At 56.4% G+C, this 24,624-nt stretch overlaps 1 protein-coding gene across 1 annotated transcript in view; it reads right to left on the reverse strand.

Annotated features, from left to right (window-relative positions):
- Nucleotides 1-24,624, reverse strand: part of HSPG2 (heparan sulfate proteoglycan 2) — a 92,312-nt gene that overhangs the window by 58,163 nt on the left and 9,525 nt on the right. The window contains 20 exon segments of the mRNA XM_087944786.1: nucleotides 1-87; nucleotides 1,900-2,027; nucleotides 2,685-2,832; nucleotides 3,916-4,112; nucleotides 5,090-5,269; nucleotides 5,381-5,544; nucleotides 5,650-5,796; nucleotides 6,473-6,624; nucleotides 6,710-6,854; nucleotides 8,126-8,257; nucleotides 8,518-8,637; nucleotides 8,738-8,998; nucleotides 10,714-10,839; nucleotides 10,933-11,058; nucleotides 12,376-12,536; nucleotides 12,702-12,732; nucleotides 12,735-12,759; nucleotides 13,374-13,483; nucleotides 17,483-17,560; nucleotides 17,652-17,787. Of these exon segments, the coding sequence (XP_087800912.1) occupies nucleotides 1-87; nucleotides 1,900-2,027; nucleotides 2,685-2,832; nucleotides 3,916-4,112; nucleotides 5,090-5,269; nucleotides 5,381-5,544; nucleotides 5,650-5,796; nucleotides 6,473-6,624; nucleotides 6,710-6,854; nucleotides 8,126-8,257; nucleotides 8,518-8,637; nucleotides 8,738-8,998; nucleotides 10,714-10,839; nucleotides 10,933-11,058; nucleotides 12,376-12,536; nucleotides 12,702-12,732; nucleotides 12,735-12,759; nucleotides 13,374-13,483; nucleotides 17,483-17,560; nucleotides 17,652-17,787 (2,654 nt within the window).

Genomic DNA, 24,624 nt, shown 5'->3' on the forward strand with positions numbered 1-24,624 from the left:
CTTTCGCAGCGGCGTCCTGTGTAGCCCGGGAAGCAGGCATCGCAGGTGGCCTGTCGGTCTGTATCCAAGAAACAGGAGTTGGAGAACCTGCCAGAGGGAAAGAACACCCTCAGGATGGCTGCCCGGCTGCCCAGGGAGCTCTGCCCTGCCTCCAGCGGGCCACACTGGTGCAGCTCCCTGAAAAAGCAGAAGCGGAACCGGTGCAAGCAACGGTGGAGACGGCTGTGGAAAGGTGCGTGTGTGATGGGAGAGGAAGGGAACTTAGCTTCTTTCGGACCCTGGGAACTTACGTTTTCTTTCCTGAAGTGTGTGTTGGTGTGTGGAGGACGACATTCAATAGCAGTGCGTGTGTGTGTGTGTACTAGCTGGATACCTGTGCTCTGCTACGAAACTATGGTGATCGAGCTTAGTTTTTGGGGAGGAAAATAAGGGGGGAAAAAATTCTGCCTCTGCCTACCAGCATCCATCTGTATTCACCTGGCTAGCATCCTGTCAGTGTGTGTGAGAGAGTTGAGGGTGGTTTGGAAACTGTAAGAGTATTTGCGGTGTGAGCAAGAAGGAGACAGCAAGGAGCCTGGCCGTGGCTTAGCTCAACTGTTCTGTACTCAAGCTGCTTGGTGCTGTGAAACCGAAACTGAAACTCCTCTGCTTGTGTTTTGCATTTGGAAGAGATTTCTTTTCAGGTGGGGAGGGGGAGTAGAACTCCTGAGCATCAGAGCGGGTTAATAATAAAAATATAGGAAATATTAATGGCTCTGATGGTCATTTAGAAAAATCCTTTCTTAGTGAGCACCTAGAAGCCAAGAGGAGGAACATACGTGCCAAATTTCAAGTTTGTAGGCTTTACGGTTCTGGAGATTTTGTGATGATGCGTGAGTGGCATTTCGCAGATAGATAGATAGATAGATAGATAGATAGATAGATAGATAGATAGATAGATAGATAGATAGATATAGACAGACAGACAGGTAGGTAGGTAGGTAGATGGTAGATAGATAGATGATAGATAGATAGATAGATAGATAGATAGATAGATAGATAGATAGATAGATAGATAGATAGATAGATAGATAGATAGATAGATAGATGATAGATGATAGATAGACAGACAGACAGACAGGTAGGTAGATAGATGATAGATAGATAGATAGATAGATAGATAGATAGATAGATGGATATGGATAGATAGATGGATAGTAGATAGAAGGTTTGTGTGTGTGTGTGTGTGTGTGTGTGTGTTGATTAGCCTGCAGGCTACATCAACGTACAGGTTCAAACACATATTACCAATAAAATTCTGAACAAATAGTTTAAAATGAGAGTAGGGCAAAATACAATAGTTATAGGACAAAATACAATAATTTGACACATACATGTATAAAACAGAATAAAATGACATGAAATTATATTTCTTTATCACCCCTGAAATCTATCCCAATCAGGCCCACCTATGCCGATCTCAGTCGGACCATTTTAGTCAGAAATCGTGCTGTATTAAATGTCATTTTCGGATTCTGGCCACCCCTGAGGTATGTTGTTTTAATATGGGCCTCCCACTGGGCCAAACATTTAATATTTCAATAATAGCAATCGCACTTAAACTCATATACCGCTTCAACAGTGCTTTATAATAAGCAGTTTACGGAGTCAGCATATTGCCACCAACAATTTTGGGTCCCCATTTTACCCACCTCGGAAGGATAGAAGGCTGAGTTCAACCTTGCCCCTGGTGGGATTCGAACTGCCAAATTTACAGGCAGCCGGCAGTCAGCAGAAGTAGCCTGCAATACTGCATTCTGACCACTGCGCCACCGTAGCGTAGTCCAGAAATCTGCGCAGAGATGTATGCTGAAGCTGCCCCAAGCATCCCTCCCCAAGGTAACCACGCCCCTCCCTCACCTGCGCGAAGCTTCGGTGTACGGGCACGGGCAAGGCCGACAGGCCGCCGGGGTGGCCTGGGTGGCATCGCCAAAGAAGCCCAGCTTGCATTTATCGCACCGCGGCCCTTCCGTGTTGTGCTGGCAGTTCTGTAAGAAGAGAGAGGAGGAGGGGCAGGAAAGGGCCGTTAGAGGCCCGGACTCCGCTCTGGTCCAAGAGTCGTTGCCTTTTGGATCTGAGATCTCCCCAGAGTTTCATACACTGGCGGTTACCCGGACTCCAAATAGATGCATTTGAAGAGTTTGCAGGCGAGGAGAAGGAGAAGTGTGCTGGGGGCGGGGGAAATGACAGAAGAGTGCAAATCTTCATATATATATATATATATATATTTGCCCTGTGCACCAAACAATGCAACACCACTACTTAGCCCTTACTTATATACCACTTCACAGTGCTTTTACTGCCCTCTCTAAGCGGTTTACAGAGTCAGCCTATTTCCCCCAGCAATCTGGGTCCTCATTTTACCGACCTCGGAAGGAGGGAAGCCTGCGTCAACCTGGAGCTGGTGAGAATCGAACTGATGGCAGTCGGTGAAATCAGCCTGCAATACCGCGTTCCAACCACTGCGCCACTGCGGCACAGGTTTTGCTGCTTGAAAAGTTTCTCAGCCATTCTCCTGGATGTATTATTCTCAAACTTTCTCCAGTTCGGCACCCTAAGTCTAAAAGCATCTCTTGGGGTCGCCCCCCACCCAAACTTCAGGGCCTGCTCTTCCCCTCCCCAACTCCCGCCCTCCAGCGGCTCACCAGGCAGTAGCCAGAGAAGGGGTCGCAGGAGGTGGAGTGGCCATGGCAGCTGCAGCCGGAACAGATGCCCAGGTAGGATCCGCCGCGCACTCTCTTGAAGTGAGGCTCGCACTGCTCGCAGGACAGGCCAGAGTAGCCGACGGGGCACCTGTGGAAGGAAGGATGAGTGGAGCTGGCAGTAGCAGCAAGCTACAAGTACCAGCTGCCTCTGCCAGCAGAGACAGCGGGCAAGGTGGATGAAGGTTTAGTGCAAAGCATGCCCTTGTTCTGGCTATTTCAGAACGGCTCTGGATTGCCCGGAGATGCCTAGCTGGGGTTTTCAGGGCACAGCCAAGCCCGATAGGTCTACACAGGGTAAGTGTCTTTCCTCCAGCACTGGAATGCAGACAACCAGGCCTGGACAAAGAGGGAACAATAATATTTGTGGGAATCCTAACAGGTCTAGAAAAAATGGCCGCTCCATGCAGGGAGGCAAATATTAACGTAATAAAGATAAAGGTTCCCCTGACACATATGTGCCAGTCGATTCTGTCTCTAGCGGGCGGTGCTCATCTCCGTTTCAAATCCGAAGAGCCAGCGCTGTCCGAAGACATCTCCATGGTCATGTAGCCGGCATGAGTAAAGGCCGAAGGCGCACGGAACCCTGTTGCCATCCCACCAAAAGTGGGACTCTTATTTTTTTCTACTTGCATTTCTTTTTGACGTGTTTTCCAACTGCTAGGTTGGCAGAAGCTGGGACCGGGAACGGGATCTCGCTCTGTTACGCGGCGCTAGGGATTCGAACCGCCGAACGGCCGACCTTTCTGATCGACGAGCTCAGCGCCTTAGCGGCTGAGCCACCGCATCCCCTCCAGGCAAATATTATTTGAGCGCAGAAAATTCTGCTGCCCGATCAGAGTGGAAGCTGTGGGCGGGGGGAGGGGGGGGGGCGAGGGAATGCAGCAAAAGTTGAGAGGAATCCTAGAGTGGCCCTGTTTTTCCAGCTCTTGGAGGCTCCCATCTCTATGATGGGGGCGGGAGACAACACACACACACTCTGTTAACCCTCTCCTCCCCGTTTAGACCCTCGGACCTACAACAAACCAGGGAATAAGCGTTGTCTGACTCCAGAGCAGGCTTGATTATGATGTGTGATCCAGTAGTCGTTCTTCCCCAAATAGATTTTGGTCCTAGAGATTCTCCGGAAGTAGCCCCCTTCCCCCCCCCCAAAATCCCTCCCCCAGGCTGGCACCTGCATTCCTCCACGTGATGCGCCACACCCAGGCCGGTGATTTCCGTGGTGGTGGTGTCCATAACGACGTTGCTCAGTCCCACCTTGGCCATCCGGTTATCGTACACCGTCTGGATCATGATGGCCTCCAGGTTTTGCAGGGCAAGGAGCAGCTCCTCTCGGCTGACGGACCCCCCAGACTCCTTCTGCCAGCTCCCCTATCGGCACAAAACACGATCAGAGAGCGCCGGTCTCAACTGGAAGCAGACATATGTGGGAATTCGCCCTCCCGTGGCCCGCAGCTTGGTTTATTTCTCTGAGCCACATCCAATTGGCCTGCTGGTCAGGGCAGTTTCCGCTTCGAAGCAAGATCTACTTCAGAACTTGGTTATTACAAGGATGGAAAGGGGCAGCTTTATGGACGGCATCCCGAATCCCTGGAAGCACTAAAATATTGAGAGTGTTATGTCCCATTTGGCAGGGGGGTGGTGGTCTTTATGGGGTCCATCTCAGAAGACCCTCCCAGCAATGTTCTCCTCCTCCACTTCCATCTCCCTATTGTGGCCCGCCAACGGCCAGCGGAGCTGGCGGCAGATTCGGACAGCGAGGAGGTTGGGGAGGAGCATGGGACAACCCTGGAGTCTGGGGAAGGCTCTGACGAGGGCTCTGCATCGGAGGCAGAGATGGGGACCAGGGCCGTCCGACAGTTATCAGCTGCCTTCGGAGCTGGAGATCAGTGGGGAAGAAGAGCAGCTGGAGCCTGGTCCCAGTGTGCGCATGCGCAGAGCTGCCAGAAGAAGGGAACAGCTAAGGAACAAGGGTTGACTCGGGAGTAAGAGCACAGGTGGATGGTGAATGGCCCCTCCCGTAGGGAATAAAAGAGGAACAAAAGGGGAGTGGTGTTTGCAGGAGACAATTAGTTCGTTTAATTAGTGTGAAGATTTGTTCTTGACTTCTTGTCAAGTAATTGCTGCTACAACGTGGCGTTTGGAAGCTATCGGCCTGGCAACTCTCCAAGCCTGATAAAGGTCTGTCGTTGTGAAATCTCTTGAAAGACTGTTGGCCGGGACTTTGCTGGGGAGGAATTCACCTTAACCTAAATAAAAGGGGTTTTATCGGGACCAGGAGTCGTCTTTGTGCTTTTGGGAAGCCTAGGTCAGAATACCCCCTCGTCCCTGGCTCCCCTGGCACACACCTCTGTGAAATCGACCTGGCGCTTGTTGGCCACAAAGGGCTCAGGATGAGCCGGGAGCCGGTAAATCAGCTTCTGCCCGTTGCCCACAAGGATAACGTCCGGTTTCCGGACGGGCTCTGAGTCTCCTCGGCTCAGGTGGTAACGCACCGTGTACTGGAGGGAGCCTCCGTAGGAATCCACCTGCAGGGAAAGTGGGGAACGCTGGTTGCTAGAGGATAAGCGGGTATTCAAAGGTGCCCAGGGCCAGGGGATGGGTTGGCATCCGGGAAGCGTGCCATCTGCTGCCCTTGCCTTGTTCCCCAGGAACCGCTTGGGCAGCGTCCAGAAGGAGTCGTGCATCAGGAAGCGCCGAGAGAGATCGACCAGCTGGAACTCCTGCGCGCTGCGGTCGATGTGCATCTGCGTCGAGGCGAGGGGAGGCGTGCCGGGATGATCGAGCGTGGTCACATTCACCCCTGGGAACAAAGGGGGATGCAACAAGCCAAGGAGGTCAGGAAGGCGGGCTAGGGAGGACCACCCTGTCCTGTCCTTGGGCGGAGGAGTTTGCCCCACTGGCTCACCTTTGAAATTGTTGTGTTCGTCGAATCGGAGGTGGATTTGTTGACGGTAGCGGCCGGTGCTGCGGCACGATTTGGCGACTCCGAAGCAGAAACAGGGCAAGCACTGACCGGTGCTTTCAACGTGGAAGTGTCTCTCGGGGCAGGGTCCTAGATTGTGAAGGGATGGGAGCACGGGGTGGGCCGCTGGAGGGTTTGCAGTGGTTCGGGAGAGCCCCTAGCTAAGAATCTGTGCAGTTTGGAGAATCCCCAAATCCCACTCCTGGCTGGCTCTGCCCCTCCCAAGAGTCCCCACCTGGCCCGTTTTGGATGCAGGTAGTGCAGGGCGTGCGCGGAGGTTCAGGGAGGGCAAAAAACAGGCCTCCTGGAAGTTCGGGAAGGCCGGAAATGGGTCTGTTTCCGGCTTCCAGAGAGCCTCCGGAGTCCGGGAGGCTGTTTTTACCATCCCAGAGGATCAAGAAAAGCCTCAGGAGTCTGGGAGGCTGTTTTCACCATCCCAGAGGATCAAGAAAAGCCTCAGGAGTCTGGGGAGGCTGTTTTCACCATCCCAGAGGATCAAGAAAAGCCTCAGGAGTCTGGGGAGGCTGTTTTCACCATCCCAGAGGATCAAGAAAAGCCTCAGGAGTCTGGGGAAGGCAAAAACGCCCCCGTGGTGCAGGATGCCTACTAGGCCACGGCCACCCAGCAACCAGGCAGAGAACCCATTGCAAAACTTTTTGAAGCCCACCCCTGGATGGGAGGCTCAGAGGGAGAAGCTGGGGAGACCTCTCCATCCTGAGCAAATCCCAGCGGGAACCCCAGCTCTGCTCCTCCTCCTGCAGCTCACCTTGGCTGGGCGTGAGGCTCAACACGCCGTCCGGGATGCCGAAAACCATTCCCCGGGCATTGATGGCCTCGCAGGTGTAAGCCCCTTGGTCGGCCTCCTTGACATCTTGGATGACCAGCGTCCCCCGGCCGTTCTCGCTGGTGAAGCTCACCCTGCAGGCACAGGAGGATCTGAGCACCCTGAAGTGTTGAGGGAGGGAAGGGGAGCAGTTTGGGGTTCGATCGAGGCCTGGCCTACCTGCGGCTGATGGGGATATGGCCCCAGTTGAGCCTCCAGGAGATGAGAGGGGTCGGCACGCCCACGGCCACACAGGTGAAGCGAATGGTGTCCCCTGGGGCGGCCTGGATGAACTCCTCTGGGGGAGTGATGACCTGTGGGGGGACTGAGGCAGAAGGGACAGGAAGGGGAAGAGGTGGCAAGGAAGGGCAGTCAGGCAGGCTGGCTGAATTATTTTAAAAAGCACCAGGGGAGGGGAATACAGAGAGGGTGGCCTAACAATACTTTAAGGCAGGAGGTCTTCAAACTTGACAGCATTTAAGGCTTGTGGACTTCAACTCCCAGAATTCCTCCTCCGGTCATGTTATCTCGGGAATTCTGGGAGTTGAAGTCCACAAGTCTTAAACTTGCCAAGTTTGAAGACCCTTGGATTAGATAGGTAGGTAGGTAGGTAGGTAGGTAGGTAGGTAGGTAGATAGATAGATAGATAGATAGATAGATAGATAGATAGATAGATAGATAGATAGATACATACGGTAGATAGTAGGTAGGTAGGTAGATACCGTAGTAGTAGAAGTAGGTAGGTAGGTAGGTAGGTAGGTCAGAAGGTAGGCACAGAAAGATAGATAGATAGATAGATAGATAGATAGATAGATAGATAGATAGATAGATAGATACGGTAGGTAGGTAGAGGTAGGTAGATACCGTAGGACAGCAGGCAGTAGGTAGGTAGGTAGGTAGGTAGGTAGGTAGGTAGGTAGGTAGATAGATAGATAGATAGATAGATAGATAGAGAAATAGAAGATAGATATTGTAGATTAGGGGTCTTCAAACTTGACAGCTTTTAAGACTTGTGGACTTCCACTCCCAGAATTCCTCCTCCGGTCATGTTAGCTTGGGAATTCTGGGAGTGGAAGTCCACAAGTCTTAAACTTGCCAAGTTTGAAGAGCCTTGGATTAGGTAGGTAGGTAAGTAGATAGGTAGATAGGTAGGTAGGTAAGTAGGTAGGTAGGTAGGTAGGTAGATAGATAGATAGATAGATAGATAGATAGATAGATAGATAGATAGATAGATAGATAGATAGATATGGAGATAGAAGATAGATACTGTAGATCAGGGGTCTTCAAACTTGACAGCTTTTAAGACTTGTGGACTTCAACTCCCAGAATTTCTCCTCTGGTCATGTTAGCTCGGGAATTCTGGGACTTGAAGTCCACAAATCTTACAGCTGCCAAGTTTAAAGACTGTTGCTTTAAGGGTTAGGTACAGCCTCCACTTCCAGAGGCAGCCCATTTCGGAGAAGAGGCTGCTCTTTCGGGGCGTCCCAGGGGGGAACCCAAAGAAGTCAATCCCCCCTTGCCCTCCCTTCGGTCTTTCGGTCTTCATCCCTCCCCCCCCCATCCCCTCCTGGCCCTTGCCAGCACCCTTCCACTCACTGCAGCCGATCTCGTCCGAGCGGTCCTGGCAGTCGGCCTCTTCGTCACACTGATAGCTGGCCGGGATGCAGGTGTGGCTGGAGAGGCAGACAAATTGGTCGGGGCCACAGGTGTCTCCGGGGCCCTTGGTGGCTGCAGGGAGGAAAGAAGGGGGGAGGATCAACACTTTCTATATCAGGAGTCTTTTACCGGCTGCCCCGCGAGGCCTTAATTCGAAGCCGAATCTTTCCCAAACTAAAACCCAATTCTGTGATTCCCTCGTTTGGAGCATTCGCCTTGCTTTAGCCCTACGTCGAACCCGGCCCCAGTGGACTCAAGATTTGCAGAAGGGGGGGGGAGTCTCCCCACCTCCCCCAACCCACCCCCACCTCCCCCGAGCTCTCGATCCTCACGGCAGTCCAGCTCGTCAGAGCCGTCGGCGCAGTCATTGTCCCCGTCGCAGCGCCAAAGCGTGAGGGCGCAGTGCCCGTTCCGGCATCGGAACTCATTGGGTTCGCAGGGCGAGGGAGTGCCTTGGAGGGGGGCGACAAAAGGAGAGTTACCGTTGCGGTTCTCTCTCTCTCTCTCTGCCACACCTACACGCGTAGCACACCCTCATCCCCCGGGACTCACCGCAATGCAATTCGTCGCTGCCATCCGTGCAGTCCCGCTCGCCGTCGCACAGGAAGTCCCGGCGGATGCATTGCCCGTTGGAGCACGTGGCCTCTTCTTTCTGGCAAGGGCGCAATCCGGGGACAAGTGGGGGCCTGGAGACCCCCACCGGAGGAAGCTTGGTGACCGGTGCCCGACGGGTGGTGATGGGGGAGGGGGTGGCAGGGAGCCGGGCAGTGCTGGGCCACGGGGAGGAGGCGGGCAACAAAGGCCTCTCGAGTTCTGCCGAAACAGAGAAGACAAGCGATGGGTCATGAGGAGGTCACAGCCGACCGTGTTTCTCGCCTGTGCCCGGGTGCCGAAGGAAGACCAAAGTAGACAGAGCGGAAGGCATGGCGAGGCTCGGTTCACACAGCCACTCGGCTTTACAAACTGCAACAGTCCATTCATGCCACACCCAGAACCCAAACCCAGCTCCCTCCGTGTTGATTGAAAGCAGCCACATCCGAAGACAAACCTCACCCGTCTCCCTCACAGGAGAGGCTTGGTAGGGGCAGAATCACAGGGGATTCTCAGGAAGGAAGGGGGAGGTTGTCACACCCATGCAACACCCAGAACCCAAACCTGGCTCCCTCCGTGTTGATTGAAAGCAGCCGCATCCAAAGATAAACCTCATCCGTCTCCCTCATAGGAGAGGCTTGGTAGGGGCAGAATCACAGGGGATTCTCAGGAAGGAAGGGGGAGGTTGTCACACCCATGCAACACCCGGAACCCAAACCCGGCTCCCTCCGTGTTGATTGAAAGCAGCCGCATCCAAAGATAAACCTCATCCGTCTCCCTCACAAGAGAGGCTTGGTAGGGGCAGAATCACAGGGGATTCTCAGGAAGGAAGGGGGAGGTTGTCACACCCATGCAACACCCGGAACCCAAACCCGGCTCCCTCCGTGTTGATTGAAAGCAGCCGCATCCGAAGACAAACCTCACCCGTCTCCCTCACAGGAGAGGCTTGGTAGGGGCAGAATCACAGGGGATTCTCAGGAAGGAAGGAGGAGGTTGTCACACCCATGCAACACCGGAACCCAAACCCGGCTCCCTCCGTGTTGATTGAAAGCAGCCGCATCCGAAGACAAACCTCACCCGTCTCCCTCACAGGAGAGGCTTGGTAGGGGCAGAATCACAGGGGATTCTCAGGAAGGAAGGGGAGGTTGTCACACCCATGCAACACCGGAACCCAAACCCGGCTCCCTCCGTGTTGATTGAAAGCAGCCGCATCCAAAGATAAACCTCATCCGTCTCCCTCACAGGAGAGGCTTGGTAGAGGCAGAATTACAGGGGGTTCTCATGAAGACAGGAGGAGGTTGTCACACCCATGCAACACCCGGAACCCAAACCCGGCTCCCTCCATGTTGATTGAAAGCAGCCGCATCCAAAGATAAACCTCATCCGTCTCCCTCACAAGAGAGGCTTGGTAGGGGCAGAATCACAGGGGATTCTCATGAAGACAGGAGGAGGTTGTCACACCCATGCAACACCCGGAACCCAAACCCGGCTCCCTCCGTGTTGATTGAAAGCAGCCGCATCCGAAGACAAACCTCAGCCGTCTCCCTTCACAGGAGAGGCTTGGTAGGGGCAGAATTACAGGGGGTTCTCAGGAAGACAGGAGGAGGTTGTCACACCCATGCAACACCCGGAACCCAAACCCGGCTCCCTCCGTGTTGATTGAAAGCAGCCGCATCCGAAGACAAACCTCATCCGTCTCCCTCACAGGAGAGGCTTGGTAGGGGCAGAATCACAGGGGATTCTCAGGAAGGAAGGGGAGGTTGTCACACCCATGCAACACCCGGAACCCAAACCCGGCTCCCTCCGTGTTGATTGAAAGCAGCCGCATCCGAAGATAAACCTCATCCGTCTCCCTCACAGGAGAGGCTTGGTAGGGGCAGAATCACAGGGGATTCTCAAGAAGGCAGGGGGAGATTTTCACGCCCACCCACACTTACCGCAGCCATCCTCGTCAGAAGCGTCTCCGCAATCGGGATGTCCATTGCAACGCAATGCGCGGGGAACACATTCACCGCTGTCGCAGGCAAACTCTTGCTGGGCGCACTCAGGGGGCTCGGGCTCCTCTGCAGGGCGGAGAGAAGCATAGCTGAGAAACACACTCTCGCGGCGAAGGGGACCAGGAGCCCAAAGCCGCCCCCGCAGCTTCAAATGCTCACCACAGTCCAGCTCGTCCGACATGTCGCGGCAATCCGGCCGCCGGTCGCAGAAGAATTCGCGGGTGATGCACTCTCCACTCAGGCAAGAGAACTCGTCCGCCGTGCAGGGCCGGATCTGTGGGGAGACTGGAGGAGAGGTTAGGGTTTAGGAGGTGGCTGTGACCTGGCCGGGAGACAGGGAGACGGAAAGACCCAGAGGCCAGAATGCCTTTCCTGCTTCTTTGCCTTCGAAGCACAGCCTTTCCTCCCTCACTGAACTAAAACGCAGTTATGTGGGCAGGACTTTGGGAGGCAATCCGACATCTGACACCCCCAACGATCAGGTTTTGGGTTCCAGCTTGTCTTAGGGCATCTGCACCCTGCCACGACCCTTGGAATGCAAACCTTTTAAAGCTCTGCTGCCAGAGTAGGACTACACCCTCCGAACAAGAGCCCATGTGCCACTCCCGCTACCTTGTGATTGCACCCAGGCCCTTCAGCTAACACCACCAGCCTCCCACCAGGCTGCCAACCCCTCGCCTTGCTCCTCGGGGGCAGCGCACGCAAACCTCACAGCACAGCGCACAGTCTAGAAGCAATAAGCGATTTCAGCAAGGTGTACTTTTCAGGTAAATCTTCTCGCTTCCCACTTTGGCTCAGCAACACACAACGATGATGCGGCAGCAAGACCAGGAACTGGGGCAGTGGTGTGTTGAGGAGGGGGTGGGGGGAAGGCAGGCAGTGCTTTACTGGACTCCTGGGGTGTGCTAGAGTTACATAGCTGTGCGACGTCACCCGTCTTAGAAGGAGCCCCCTGCTTGGAAGCTTCATCCAGAGGGGCTGGGAATGGCAAGCCGTCACATCAAAGGCCAAGATCTACGTGCTACACACTCACATCCACAAGGAGCACAAGGAGAGGCGTGCAAGGAGGCCTGTAAATGCCCTCGGCAGGGAGGGAGGGAGGGAGGGAAGGCTGGGTATGCAGGAGGAAGTGGGTGGACGGACTCCCGGTTCCAGACAGAATCTGGGCCAAGAAGGACAAAAGACCAGCCTTCTCCCCCTCCTCCATCTATGGGGCCTAGCGCCCTGCAGCTGCTGAAACCGGAGCACCCTCGGGAGACAAATGTCTTCCCTGCTAAGACTCGCTTCCGGCCAAGATGCCAGGGAGGCCGAGGGCGTGCGGAGAGAGAAAAAGGGGAACGGCTGTCTCCAGGCAGCCTCAGCAGCCAGATTGGTGGGCTGCGCACAGGCCCCCTTGCACCTCTCTGGCCCCGGACTCACCTGGCGGCGCCTCGGAGATGGGGGGAGGCGGGGTTTGGGCTGGAAGCAAACTCAAAGTTAGTGGCATGGAGGGAGGGGGGGGAGGACGGGACGGTCCCTCCCTCCCAATCTCCCACCCGCTCACAGCCCCGCCTGCTTTTGCACACATCCCCCTCTGGTTAAGAGTCGGCGGGGTGGCTTCACCTGCTCCCAGGCGTCGGAACTGGAATCCCTTGCGGGAGGTGCGGTAAGAGGCGATGGACCCGCTGGCCACCACGGAGAAAAGCACCTCGCGGATCTGCTCATCGTCGGTGTTCTTCTCGGAGCCCACGTCCAGCTCCACGAAGCTATAGCCATCGATCTCCCTGCGGGGCAGGACGGGAAAGCGACGGGTAAAATTTTCACAGTAGTCGCCCTCCCCACCCCCAAAAAAACAACTACTCCCACCTCTGCTGCTTTGCCAAGCGTGTGTGATTTCCGCCTGGAGGGCGCGGGTTCGAACTCTGCCCCAAAGCAGCCCGGATACTCACTTGATAAAAACCACGCTGACCGACTGATCCCGGGGATCTTGACGTATTCAGATTCCAGCTTAAGAGAGGGGGAGGGAAAAAAAATCCCAATTTCAGAGACTTTGGGGGCAGCACTGTAACCCAGGGGTCTACGACCTCGGCCCCTTTAAGACTTGTGGACTTCAACTCCCAGCATTCCTCAGCCAGCAAAGTTGGCTAAGGAACTCTGGGAGTTGAAGTCCACAAGTCTTAAAGGGGCCAAGGTTGGAGACCCCTGCTCTAACCCACCCACCCCGGTCAGGTTCTGGACTGTGGTTCGGTCTTAGGATCTCTGCTTGGGCCGAGGAAGAAGGAGGAGGAGGAAGATGGGATCTCTCCCAGCGATCCGTGGGGATTTCACGGACAGGGAGTCTAGCTCCGAGTAAATTTTAAATCTGATGTGTTTTCCGAACTCCGGGCTCTGCTAGATCTCGGAATTGGCTGCGGGGAATCTGAGCCGGGCCCCCTCTCTCAGCCTGGCCTACCTCACAAGGTTGCTGTGAGGGATAATAGGCAGGAGGGAGGGAGGAAGAGCCAGGCCTGCTGCCTTCTGCTGCCGGGGGGATAGAAGGGACCAGGGGCGGCTTTGACTGAAGAAATTCAGGGCACTTGCTCCAGAGAGGGAGTTGAGGACAGGGGAAGGGGAAGGCTCACCGTATCCACGACCGCTTCGGACACCTCCTGGAAGGCCTCCGAGTTGACATCTTCCAAGCGCGGGCTGTACTCGATGGAATGGGTGAAGTTCACCAGTGCCCGGAAGTAGACTGAGGAGAAAAGGGGACGGGTGAGGAAGGCCTGGCCACACCCTCCTCAGGAGTGCCAAGTGTGCAACACACACAAACACACACACACACACACACCTCCCTTTGCAAGGAAGGGATGAAACCGTGCTGAGCAAGCCCCCTTCGCACAACCCTCTTTGCTAACTTCCTGCCTGCGTGGCCGGAGGAGGCCCTGCCCCGAAGCCCATGATGGTGCCGAGCAGATATTTGGCCAGGATTAAGGGGGCCTGGTTGCTCCCCGAGAGGGAAAAGTCTGGAAAACACCCAGCATCGCCGGGCCGCCTGTCCCTCAGACCCTCTCCTCCTCCTGAGGCAGCTGCGGGGACACGCAAGCCAGGAACGGAAGGGGCTGAGGTCTTCCACCCCCGGTTTTCACAAGGGCAGCTGCCCGAGAGGCCCCGATTCCAGGCCCAGCTGGACGGCCCCGTTTGGCCAAGGCCGGACTCAGCTGCAGGGATGGAATGAGAGGCCGGCACGCCATCAGGCGCTGGCGGCCTTGCCTTTGCCCCAGGGGAGCAAACACAGCCGCTGGGCTTCCCATGAACAAAATAATCTGGGGGTCGCCTTTGGTCAGGCCCGATCTCACCCCCTTTCCAGAGGGAGAGGAGAGAGGCCAGCCATGGAAGAAGAGCCCTGGGGGAGAGGTGTCAAAGGACAACCTGTCTGGCCTCCGTGCCCAGATCCTGGACGGGGAAGGAGGGCATTGTGGAGACACGGGGGCCGGCCTCCCTCAAGCCTGGACAGCCAACGTTCCCGGTTCACGCCGGGTGAAAAATACCACGGAGGGAGAGAGAGAGAGAGAGAGAGAGAGAGAGACCCAGGCGAATCTTTGCCCCCCACCCGCACATTCTTACATTCCAGGGTGCCCACCCTTCTCCGTAGCACAAGGGGAGTGGGGGCTGTTGTTTCATCCCTTACTTATAATGGTCCCATTCAGAGCTCGGCTGCCTAAGGTGCCCCCGTGACTTGGCACAGCCGCTCCTCCAGGGCCCCACCCGCCTGAGGAGTCACCCTGAAGGAATGTTGCCTTGCCCCTGCATTTGAAGGCATGGGGGGGTGGAATGGAGGGGGGGCTTTTCAGCCTCCTGCAGGCAAGCTGTCCACGCAGCCCTGAGCCCTGCTTCTTGCACAATCTCTGCAACCAACCGCAGGCGGCTTTCGGAAGGAGGAAACGCTGCTTCCTCGGACCGCCTGCAGAGTGCTCACGGCCCCCCGACGCTCCGAAAAGTTGGGAAACCTCTTTTGGGGTTCGGGAGAAAAAAAGAGAGCTGAAAACTCAGCTGCTTCCCACAAACTCTTTCGGGGAGGAGGGCTGCGGCGCTCCTTCTCCCCTAGGGGGTGTTGGGTTAGCACATCTGGACGGCCAGATGTGAAAGAAGGCGGTGGGAGAGAGAGAGAGAGAGAAAGAGGAAGTGTCAGCCACCAAACCAGGCCGCTGGCAAGTTGCAAAAGAGCAGCGTGAGTCAGAGCCCCCAAGCGATGGGGGGAAGAGGGCACGGCCCCCTGATCCAGAGGTGGGGAAGGGAAGACAGCAAGGTTGGCTTGCTGTGCGCGGGGCCGTGGCCCTCCCTCCCTCCCTCCCCACACCAGTCCTTCTGCAGGGGGGGGGGGGCAAAACAAAAGCAAGTGCTGGAGCTTTGCCTCCTTTTAAGGCAAAGGTAGGGAGCTCGGTTTGCCGCTGCTGCTGAAGAAGGAGGACAATGCGGAAAGGGCTCGGGGCTGAGTCAGCTTCCCCTGGACATGTTCAGAGGCCCTGGGCCTTGGAGGGAAGCTGGTGTGTGTGTGTGTGTGTGTGTGTGTGTGTGGAAAGCAGAGAACACCAGGGGACTGAGGAGCAGGGGGAGTATTTTGCCTGAGATAGGGCCAGGCGGTGCCTGAACCCTGCTTCTTGGCCGCTGCACACCTCTGCAACCAGCAACGCGGCTTTCAAGCGGCTTTCAAGCTCACGGCCCCAGAAATGTCACTTGAGGGCCGGCCCAGTTGGGCAAAGTTCTTCCCTGCACTCCTTGCGAAGGACAGCCTCAATGCTCAGCAGCCAAACCTGTACAGGGTCCATTCCCAGGAGCCCCCTCCTCCCCCCTCACTCCACCCCATCAGGCTGGGTGATCAAATCCAAACCGAGTCCATGATCCCATGCAAAGCTGAGCCGAAAGCCAGTTGCTGACCCCCCCTCCCCCGGCCAGCTCCCAAGGAGCCCTGGGGGCGGAGGGGGGGGGGAGGAAGAGATGGATGGGGGTCAGCCCTGGACTTTCCTGGTTGCTTGGCCAATGGAGGCGGGAGGGGGAGTTGAAGGGTGTGTGTGGCCCATCTCTCCCCGGGGGTGAGGCCCGTCCCGTCCAGGGCCCCTACTCTGGAACGGATTCCCTCGACCTTCTCAGCCTGAGAGGGCCGGCCACTTACTGAGTGGAGTCTCATCGTCCGACTCGGGGGCAGCCATGTTGGCAGGCGCAGGGGGCCTCGCAGGAGAAGGAAGAGGAGAAGGAGGAGGAAGAAGAAGAGGAGGAGGCGGGAGGTCTGCAAAGAAGAGAAAGAAGGGGAAGGGCGGAAGGAAGAGAAGAGAAAGAAAGGGGGAGGGCGAAACATCCAGATGAAAGTGCGAAAGCCAAAAGCAGAGGACACAAAAGGGCGGATTCGGCCCGGCTGCAAGCCCACCTCGTGGGGAAACCCCGCTCTTTCTTCTCCCCGGCGGCCCTGACTAGCCACCCCCATGGCAGGACCTCTCCTGGAAGGCTTCTCATGAAGGTCCACCACACTCAAGAAAGCCTTCGTCCTCCTTCCCTCCCGTCCCGGGGGGAAAAACTCCCCGGCTTTTTCCCAGGAAGCCGAAGCCGCAGGGGCGTCTGCTGGTAGCCCCGGCTTTCAGGTTTGACGTGACCCACTGACGTGTGGGGAGAATGGCTAGACTGAGGTTGGGGAGAGAGAGGCCCGTCCTTCGCTCTCGCTCTCTTCACACGCCCACATCTGCAAGGCCTGGGCTGTGGAAGCCAAGAGGAGTCTGATGAACCGCTTACAAGCCAGCTGTCCCAGGAAAAACAAGAAGGGGGAAGAGGGGGCCTCTGGCCCCGCTTTCTGGACCGCAGTTGTCCGAAAGAAGTGAGCCGAGAGGGCGGCCAGATCTCTTTAGCTGCTTCCCAGGGGTGAAGGAATTGAACAAACAAACATATACACACCCCACACACATCTGTCGGGCTTGCGGACCAAAGAGCAGCAGCGAAATGAAAAATTGGGGAGGGGTGGGGGAAGCAGAAAGAGCCGGGTTCAAGAGAGGGCAAGGATGTCCGAAAAAGAGCCACTTTCTGAGCTCCGCCAGGGAGCGGATTTTTTTCGCGTGGGACTTAAGCCTGAGCCCGCCTAGCAAATCTTCCAGCTGCCGGCTATGAAGGCAGCAAGGGTAGCTGTAGTCCGAGGCTTCCCGGAGAGGGAGATCCCCTGCGCCGGAGACCTTAACCCTGGAAGCAAACGTGGCCCGTTTGGTATTTTCCAGCAGCGGGAAGGCCTCAAAGAGTGAGGAACACATTTCTTCCTCCCTCGCCAGAAGGCCGTTCCTGGCGAGAAGGAAAGAAGGGAAGCCATCTGCTAGAACGCTCTCAAAAACAGGCAGGAATCGGCCCCGGGGACCCTTCCACAGACAGACCGGGCCTGCAGCCCTTCCCATCCACGCCTCCGGATGATCTGCGCCCGTGGGCTGCCAGAGAGTCTTGCACGTTGGACCGGCTTTGGCCTCGGCTCCCGAGAAGCCCTGGAAAAACCAGCCCTTCCCAGCATCCTCTACGGCTCTGCAAACCACCAACCTGGATCCCAGAGATTTGGAGCGGGGCGCAAGGGGCCTCGTCCCACAATCGGGACGCTTTTGCCAAGGGACGGAGTTCCGGAGGCCCTTGGAGAACCAGATGGGGACCCCCACCTGTCTCGCCAGCCACCCTCTTTCTACGAGATCTCGGCTGGCTCCCCAATCCGACCGCCAGCCCGGCACGCACTCACCTGTAGAGAAAGGAGACTGGCTGGAGCTGTCCGGAGGCTCGATGGACCCGCTGCCCATTTCTCCACTGCCGTACTCATCTGCAACAACCAGAAGGTCAGTGGGCAGCAAAGGGGGCACCTGAAGCGGCTCGATACCCCTCCCCGGCTCATCCTCCTCTTCCGGGCTCACCTCCAGACGGCCCCCCAGCCTTGAGATCCTCATCGTCAAAAGTGCTATCGTAATCCTTCCGGAACCAGTGCGTGATCTCCGACTCGGTGTCCTCTGGGAAGGAGGCCTCGTCCAGTCGGCTGGAGGCCTGAGCTACCTGCAAAAGAGAGGAGGAGGATTGGGGTGGGTGGGGTTATATCTCGCTGCCTCGTCTCACCTCCTTCCTGCCCGCATCCCAATCAAGCATCTCAGGCCTCCTCCTGCCTCCCGATGCCCGAATCCTGCTTGTAAGATCCTGAGCAGAGAGCAAAGCTCCTTCCCACTCCTTCACACACACCCACGGGCTGGTTTAGCGGGTTGCAACCCCGGGTGCCATGCAGCGAAAACACCTCCCTGCCTAGAGAAACAGCATCGAGTAGGATTACGGCCACTTCACCGCCTTGGCAAGAGCCCAAACTGGCGGACTTCAAGGAGGGCTTGTTCTGAAGGGGTGCAAGAGACCCATTGAGAGCGGAAGGCGAGGGTGCTCAAGGCGCTTCGGGGCGGAAGGGCGGATGCTGTGACTCCCTGGGGCTGGGACCGCGAGAGCTCATGCAAATAAGAAAGTCAAATATTTGGGAATTTGGCTAACAGCAAGTGTGACGACCCGGAGCGTAACGCAAACGTAACAAAATCCAAAACGTAAATAAATATATATTTTAATGCCTCCAACTTGGCCTCACTGTTCAATAATTCTCAGTTGGAGATGAAACTTATTCAAAAAATAGCCTTCAAAAGAAAGCAATACAGTCCGAACTTAACGAGCAGATAGAGGTGAAATAAAAAAAAAACCAAAACAAACTACGATGAAGGAATTTCCACAACGGACCAGGATAAGTAATGACCAACTTCAAGGAGATAACAAGGCGCGGTCTGTTGGGAAGGATGCCAACCATGGTAACTTCAGACCAAAATAAAACGCGCTTTGCTTCTGGGGGTTCCCCTGTGACTCCTTCCGCCTTTAGCCTCCACACACCACCCCTGAATCTTTCTGCCTGCGGGTTTGGGGTAAAGAAGCTGTCAGCCATGATCCAGAGGTTTTTGGGGTGGCTTAAGAGCTACCTGCGTCCTCCATCTCCTCCTCAAGGGGACTCAGGTGAGGCAAAGCAGCCAGTCCCACCGGCCAGGCAGTGGGCCGCCCAAAGGCTACAGACCGGGGACAGGAATTTGTCAAAGCAGCATTTTCCTATGCAAACACGGCCGGCTACATTACTGCAGGCTGGCCGGGCCGGGGACAAAGGACTGAAGCTGCCGGCATAAAAGGGGATTTAACTGGACGGGGTGGCCTTCCTTTGTGAAAAGGAAGAGGGGAAGTAGGAGCTGGGGGGAACCCGTGGGGCCTGGAAAGGTGGGCAGGGCACCGTGCCAACCTGCCGGCATCAGTCTTGGTCCTCGGGGGGGGGCTCTGCCTCACCCAGGGGCTTGTAAAGCCGGACAGCCAGTGGCCTTTGGCCCAGCCAGGAGAGAGCTGGCCTGGGCATTGCCCGCCAGATGGGGGGGGGGCACGGGTGGAGGGAGACACCCATCGGAGGGGGAGACGAGGGGAAATCCCTGCCAAGCCAAGAGAGAAGACGGTGCCCAGCGCTGCCCAAAAGCTCTTGGGCACAGAAGGGTGGGATTTGGGGGTGGTCTGAACTGCACAGAATCTTAGCCGAACCTCTGCGAACCCCCCAGCAGCCCCACCCCTGCATAAAGCCCCCAACCAGGGAAAAATCCTTCATGGAAAGGCAGAGGGGCTAATCCCGGGAAGACAGAAGCCACTGGTGGGGGGGGGGGGGCGAGTACTCAGCATTCGGTCCTCCGAGCCTCTCCTGGGTGGAAGTGAAGAAGAGCCAGCCTCAAATGCTGGTGCAAGGAGTGTGCTGACCACTCCCAATTTGAGGGCAGGACAGCTGGACTGGACAGGAGGCGCCTGGAAGATATCTTCTAGATGAACCGAGTTGGAAGGGACCTTGTAGGTCATCCAGCCCAACCCCTGCCCAAGCAGAAGACTCTAGACCGCTTCTGACAAGATGGCGGTCCCAATCTCTCTCCCCCTCTCTGGGGGGAAGGGAGAAATTGTGCTCCCCCAAATAAACCCACCCACCCCCAAATGAACACATCCAAGAGTCCTTCCTCCATTGCAAAGGCCTTTCCGCTTCTTAGCCAGCCTGGGACCTCCAGCTGTCTCGGCTTCCAGCCTCCACCCACCCACCCCAAATCATGAGACGCTAAACGAGTCACTAGTCAGCCACCAAGTCACTAAGCAGCAGCAGGGACAGTAACTAAATCCCCTCCCCAAAAAATAAACCCAGAAGCCCAGTTCGCTCGGAGAGACACCGTTCTGGGATTGTTTACACCCCACTCTGGATTCCCAGCCAGGCCTGGCCGGAAAGAAAACACACACACACCCTCCCTCTCTTCTCTCCCCTCCCCTCCCTGCACCAACGCCCCCCGTTGCACCTGTCACCAGAGCCAAGCCTGGATTGAAAATAGGGTCTATTTCAGACAAAGCCCTTCAGTCGGGCGACGAAACCGAACAGCGCAGGAAAAAATAGATCGCGATGGGGAGGAGGAATGGGCTGGGGGGGGGGGAGATGATCTCCTTGCACAGCCCCAGAGGTGCCCCCCTGCTCCCGGGGGGGGGAAGGAGAGCCGAGCTGCCAATCAAGCCACGCCCGAGAAGGCTGGCACAAGGCATTGGCGAAGACAGGCAGGTACAGTCATCCAGAGGGCAAGGGGGTTGCAGCCCAGATGGATCCCAGATGGGCAGACACCCCTCCTCCCCCCCCCAAAAAAAGGGGGGGAGGAAAAGATTCTCAGGGTGGGGTTTATCCGAGGCACCCCCTTTTGGGGGTTGTTGCTAAAACCAACCAGAGACGCCAACTCCCTAGACGAGTGAACGAATGTTCACCGATTTGCACAAGTTGTGCGAATGCAGCCACTTCTGGGTTCGGCTGACCTGGAGATTCGGAGGGGAAAAGGGTGGCACGCGATGGATCGGTGCTTTGGGCGAACGCCGTGGGATGGGGAGGCAGGGATGCGCCCTCTTTCCTGCCCACCAGACCCTCTCTCTATACCAGCTCCACCCCGCCCATCCTGCCTAGTGCCCGGCGGCGCAGGATGCCAACCCCGTCACCCTGCCCTCTGCGGCCATCACCCCAGGCGGCTTCCTGAGTCTGGTTGAGAAATTCCAACGTGTGAAGAGGAACAGCCGGCCTCTTTTGGCACCGGGTGGGAAAGGAGGAGCGGTGAAAGGCAGCTGCTGGCGGGGCAGAGCCAACAGCTAGCGGGGCAGGCAAGCAGGTACGCCGCCGCTTCTCCGCCGGGCAACGCCTCCCACGGCTGGCAGGGGAACATCTGGGCACAGGGAGGAACGCACGCACACGGCACTGCCTCCTCCCTGCAGCCCAGGCAGCGAGGCAGGGCCGATCCTCTGGCTGCCAACGCCCTGGGGGGCAGCTGCTCTGTGTGCTGCATGGGAGCCCCACATCAGCTGGCTGGCTGAGAAGCGGAAAGGCCTTTGCAACAACGGAGGAAGGACCTTTGGGTGTGTTTATTTGGAGGGGTGGGTTTATTTAGGGGGGGGGCAGAATTACTCCCTTCCCCCCACCCCCGAGAGGGGAGAGAGATTGGGACTGCCATCTTGTCAGAAGTGGTGTAGAGTCTCCTGCTTGGGCAGGGGGTTGGGCTGGATGGCCTTCAGGGCCCCCTTCCAACTCGGTTCGCCTAAAAAAAAAGATGTCAGGATTGGAACTGGGACCCCTGGAAGTCAGGGGAACAGGGCACACTTGGATTAAAGTTGTGGGGTTTGCCCCGACCTGTGATCCCCCTCTCATCGAGGTTGGCTAAGCAAGGAAAGGACCCCCTCCCCATTACGGGGAAGCCTCTGTCCCCAAATTTGATGCCGGAGCAAGTCCAGGTGTTTCAGGCTTACAAATCCCATCATCCCCACGCCCAGCCGAGCACCACAGAACCCCCTCCCTTCGCCAGCTTGTTTTACACCCCCATGCTTAGGAAAACGAAGCTACATTTCCCCCTCCCCAAACAATGGCCATCTCTTCCCGCAACACGGGGACACTATTTAAAGCGCGGGTGACCTTGAGCCGTTTCCTCAAATTGTCCTGCGAGGGGAGAAACCTTGCGGAAACACGTCCAGCCGCTTAAAAGCTCCCAGTTCCTTCCTCTTCCCCCCTCACCTCCCCCCCCCCCATGTCTCTCCCCAACCTTCCGCTCCTGCTCCCAAATGTGTCCCAAAGGAGAATGGCGTCCAGCGCTTTGGCCGTGGGAAAGTCCAAAGGCTTCTCGGGTGATGGTTGCAGGGATGGCCCTTGGGGGGTGGGGTGGGGGCGGTAGGTAAGCAGGGCCTTTTTGGAGGTGGCTCCAAACGCCGATGTCTTCAAACAAGCAAGGCACAGCAGACAGGGCCCATTCGGGGATCCGTTGGGACCAAGAAGCCATTCCTATAAATAAGGCAGCAGACATACCAAATCTAGAACTTCCAGGCTCCTGGTGATTGGCCCAAAGTCACCCAGTTGGCTCTCAGGCGTAAGGCAGGACTAGAACTTCCAGACTCCTGGTGATTGGCTTAAAGTCACCCAACCTAAGGCAGGACTAGAACTCCCTGCCTAAGGCAGGACTAGAACTTCCAGACTCCTGGTGATTGGCTTAAAGTCACCCAACCAGCTCCCCCTGCCTAAGGCAGGACTAGAACTTCCAGGCTCCTGGTGATTGGCTTAAAGTCACCCAACCAGCTCCCCTGCCTAAGACGGGACTAGAACTTCCAGGCTCCTGGTGATTGGCTTAAAGTCACCCAACCAGCTCCCCTGCCTAAGACGGGACTAGAACTTCCAGGCTCCTGGTGATTGGCCCAAAGTCACCCAGCCGGCTTTCATGCCTAAGGCGGGACTAGAACTTCCAGACTCCGGTGATTGGCCCAAAGTCACCCAGTTGGCTCTCAGATGTAAGGCAGGACTAGAACTTCCAGGCTCCCGGTGATTGGCTTAAAGTCACCCAGCCGGCTTTCATGCCTAAGGCGGGACTAGAACTTCAGGCTCCTGGTGATTGGCCCAAAGTCACCCAGCCGGCTTTCATGCCTAAGGCGGGACTACAACTTCCAGACTCCTGGTGATTGGCCCAAAGTCACCCAGTTGGCTCTCAGACGTAAGGCAGGACTAGAACTTCCAGGCTCCTGGTGATTGGCTTAAAGTCACCCAACCTAAGGCAGGACTAGAACTCCCCTGCCTAAGGCAGGACTAGAACTTCCAGGCTCCCGGTGATTGGCTTAAAGTCACCCAGCCGGCTTTCATGCCTAAGGCGGGACTAGAACTTCCAGACTCCCGGTGATTGGCTTAAAGTCACCCAACCTAAGGCAGGACTAGAACTCCCCTGCCTAAGGCAGGACTAGAACTTCCAGGCTCCCGGTGATTGGCTTAAAGTCACCCAGCCGGCTTTCATGCCTAAGGCGGGACTAGAACTTCCAGGCTCCCGGTGATTGGCTTAAAGTCACCCAGCCGGCTTTCATGCCTAAGGCGGGACTAGAACTTCCAGGCTCCCGGTGATTGGCTTAAAGTCACCCAGCCGGCTTTCATGCCTAAGGCAGGACTAGAACTTCCAGGCTCCTGGTGATTGGCTTAAAGTCACCCAACCTAAGGCAGGACTAGAACTCCCCTGCCTAAGACAGGACTAGAACTTCCAGACTCCTGGTGATTGGCTTAAAGTCACCCAGCCGGCTTTCATGCCTAAGGCGGGACTAGAACTTCCAGACTCCTGGTGATTGGCCCAAAGTCACCCAGTTGGCTCTCAGATGTAAGGCGGGACTACAACTTCCAGACTCCTGGTGATTGGCTTAAAGTCACCCAACCAGCTCCCTGCCTAAGGCAGGACTAGAACTTCCAGACTCCTGGTGATTGGCTTAAAGTCACCCAGCCGGCTCTCCTGCCTAAGGCGGGACTAGAACTTCCAGACTCCTGGCTTCTAAGCCCAGTGACTTTTCCACTGGACCAAAGCAGCTCTGGGGGGCATATTTTCCACACACACACACACACACCCCAAATGTTATTTGGGTTCATGCCTGCAACTCCTGCCCCACTTTTTTCTCGTCCCCGTTACCACATCCTGCGTACCCCCTGCACCCCCTTCCAGTTGCTGAGCCACTCCCACCCTTCCTTCCCCCAGGAAGCCCCCCCGCCAGCGGAGAGAGCTACGGAGCCTGTGGATCTGAAGGCCACGTGCTTCCTTCTCGGGACCCTTCCCAGGGACTCCTTACAGGAAGGGGAGGAAAGGGAGCGGCCCCGGGGGCGCCCATCCATCTTCTGCCGGCTCCAGAGAGTCAACACACACGGCCCCCTTTTATCAAGGGGAAAGATCTCTCCCCAAAAAAACTCCCCAAATCAGGTGCCAAGAGAGGAGGAGAAGGAAAGCGGGGAGGCGCGATGGAGGAAAGACAGATGCTCGTTTCTTTGGATCCACGTCCAGCACCATGCAAGCTTCTAGTCCTCAAGGTCCCACCCTGAACTCCCAACAACCACTATGACACGTGCGGCTTAGCGAGGGTCCTCAACCGGAGGAGAATGACGCCAGGAAAAGTCTCCATTTTTCATTCATTGATAAAAGGAGGAGGTACGGGGGAGGGAGAGGGGTTTTTTATTCAACAATACCGAATAAGAAGAGAGCTGTGATGGGCGCCGTTCCTTCCCACACACGAGCCATTGCGTACTACTCGAGACGGCTCGGCTGCCTGGCTTTGAAAGGGGTCCTTTCATCCAGGCCGCCTCTCTGTGGACATCCAGGCCACTGGCCCTTTCCTCCCACCCCCACCCAAAAAAGGGAGAGAGAGGGGAGGGAGGGAGAGAGTAAGAAAGAAAGAAAAGGAGGAGGAGGAAGGAAGGAAGGAAAGAAACAAAGAGAGAGAAAAGAAGGAGGAGGAAGAGGAAAGGAAGGAAAGGAGAGAGAATGAGGAGGAGGAGGAGGAGGA

The sequence above is a fragment of the Notechis scutatus genome, chromosome 16 (assembly GCF_049901735.1).
Source record: "Notechis scutatus isolate UNSWTSFEM ecotype Mainland chromosome 16, rNotScu1.2, whole genome shotgun sequence".
Classification (NCBI taxonomy): domain Eukaryota; kingdom Metazoa; phylum Chordata; class Lepidosauria; order Squamata; family Elapidae; genus Notechis; species Notechis scutatus.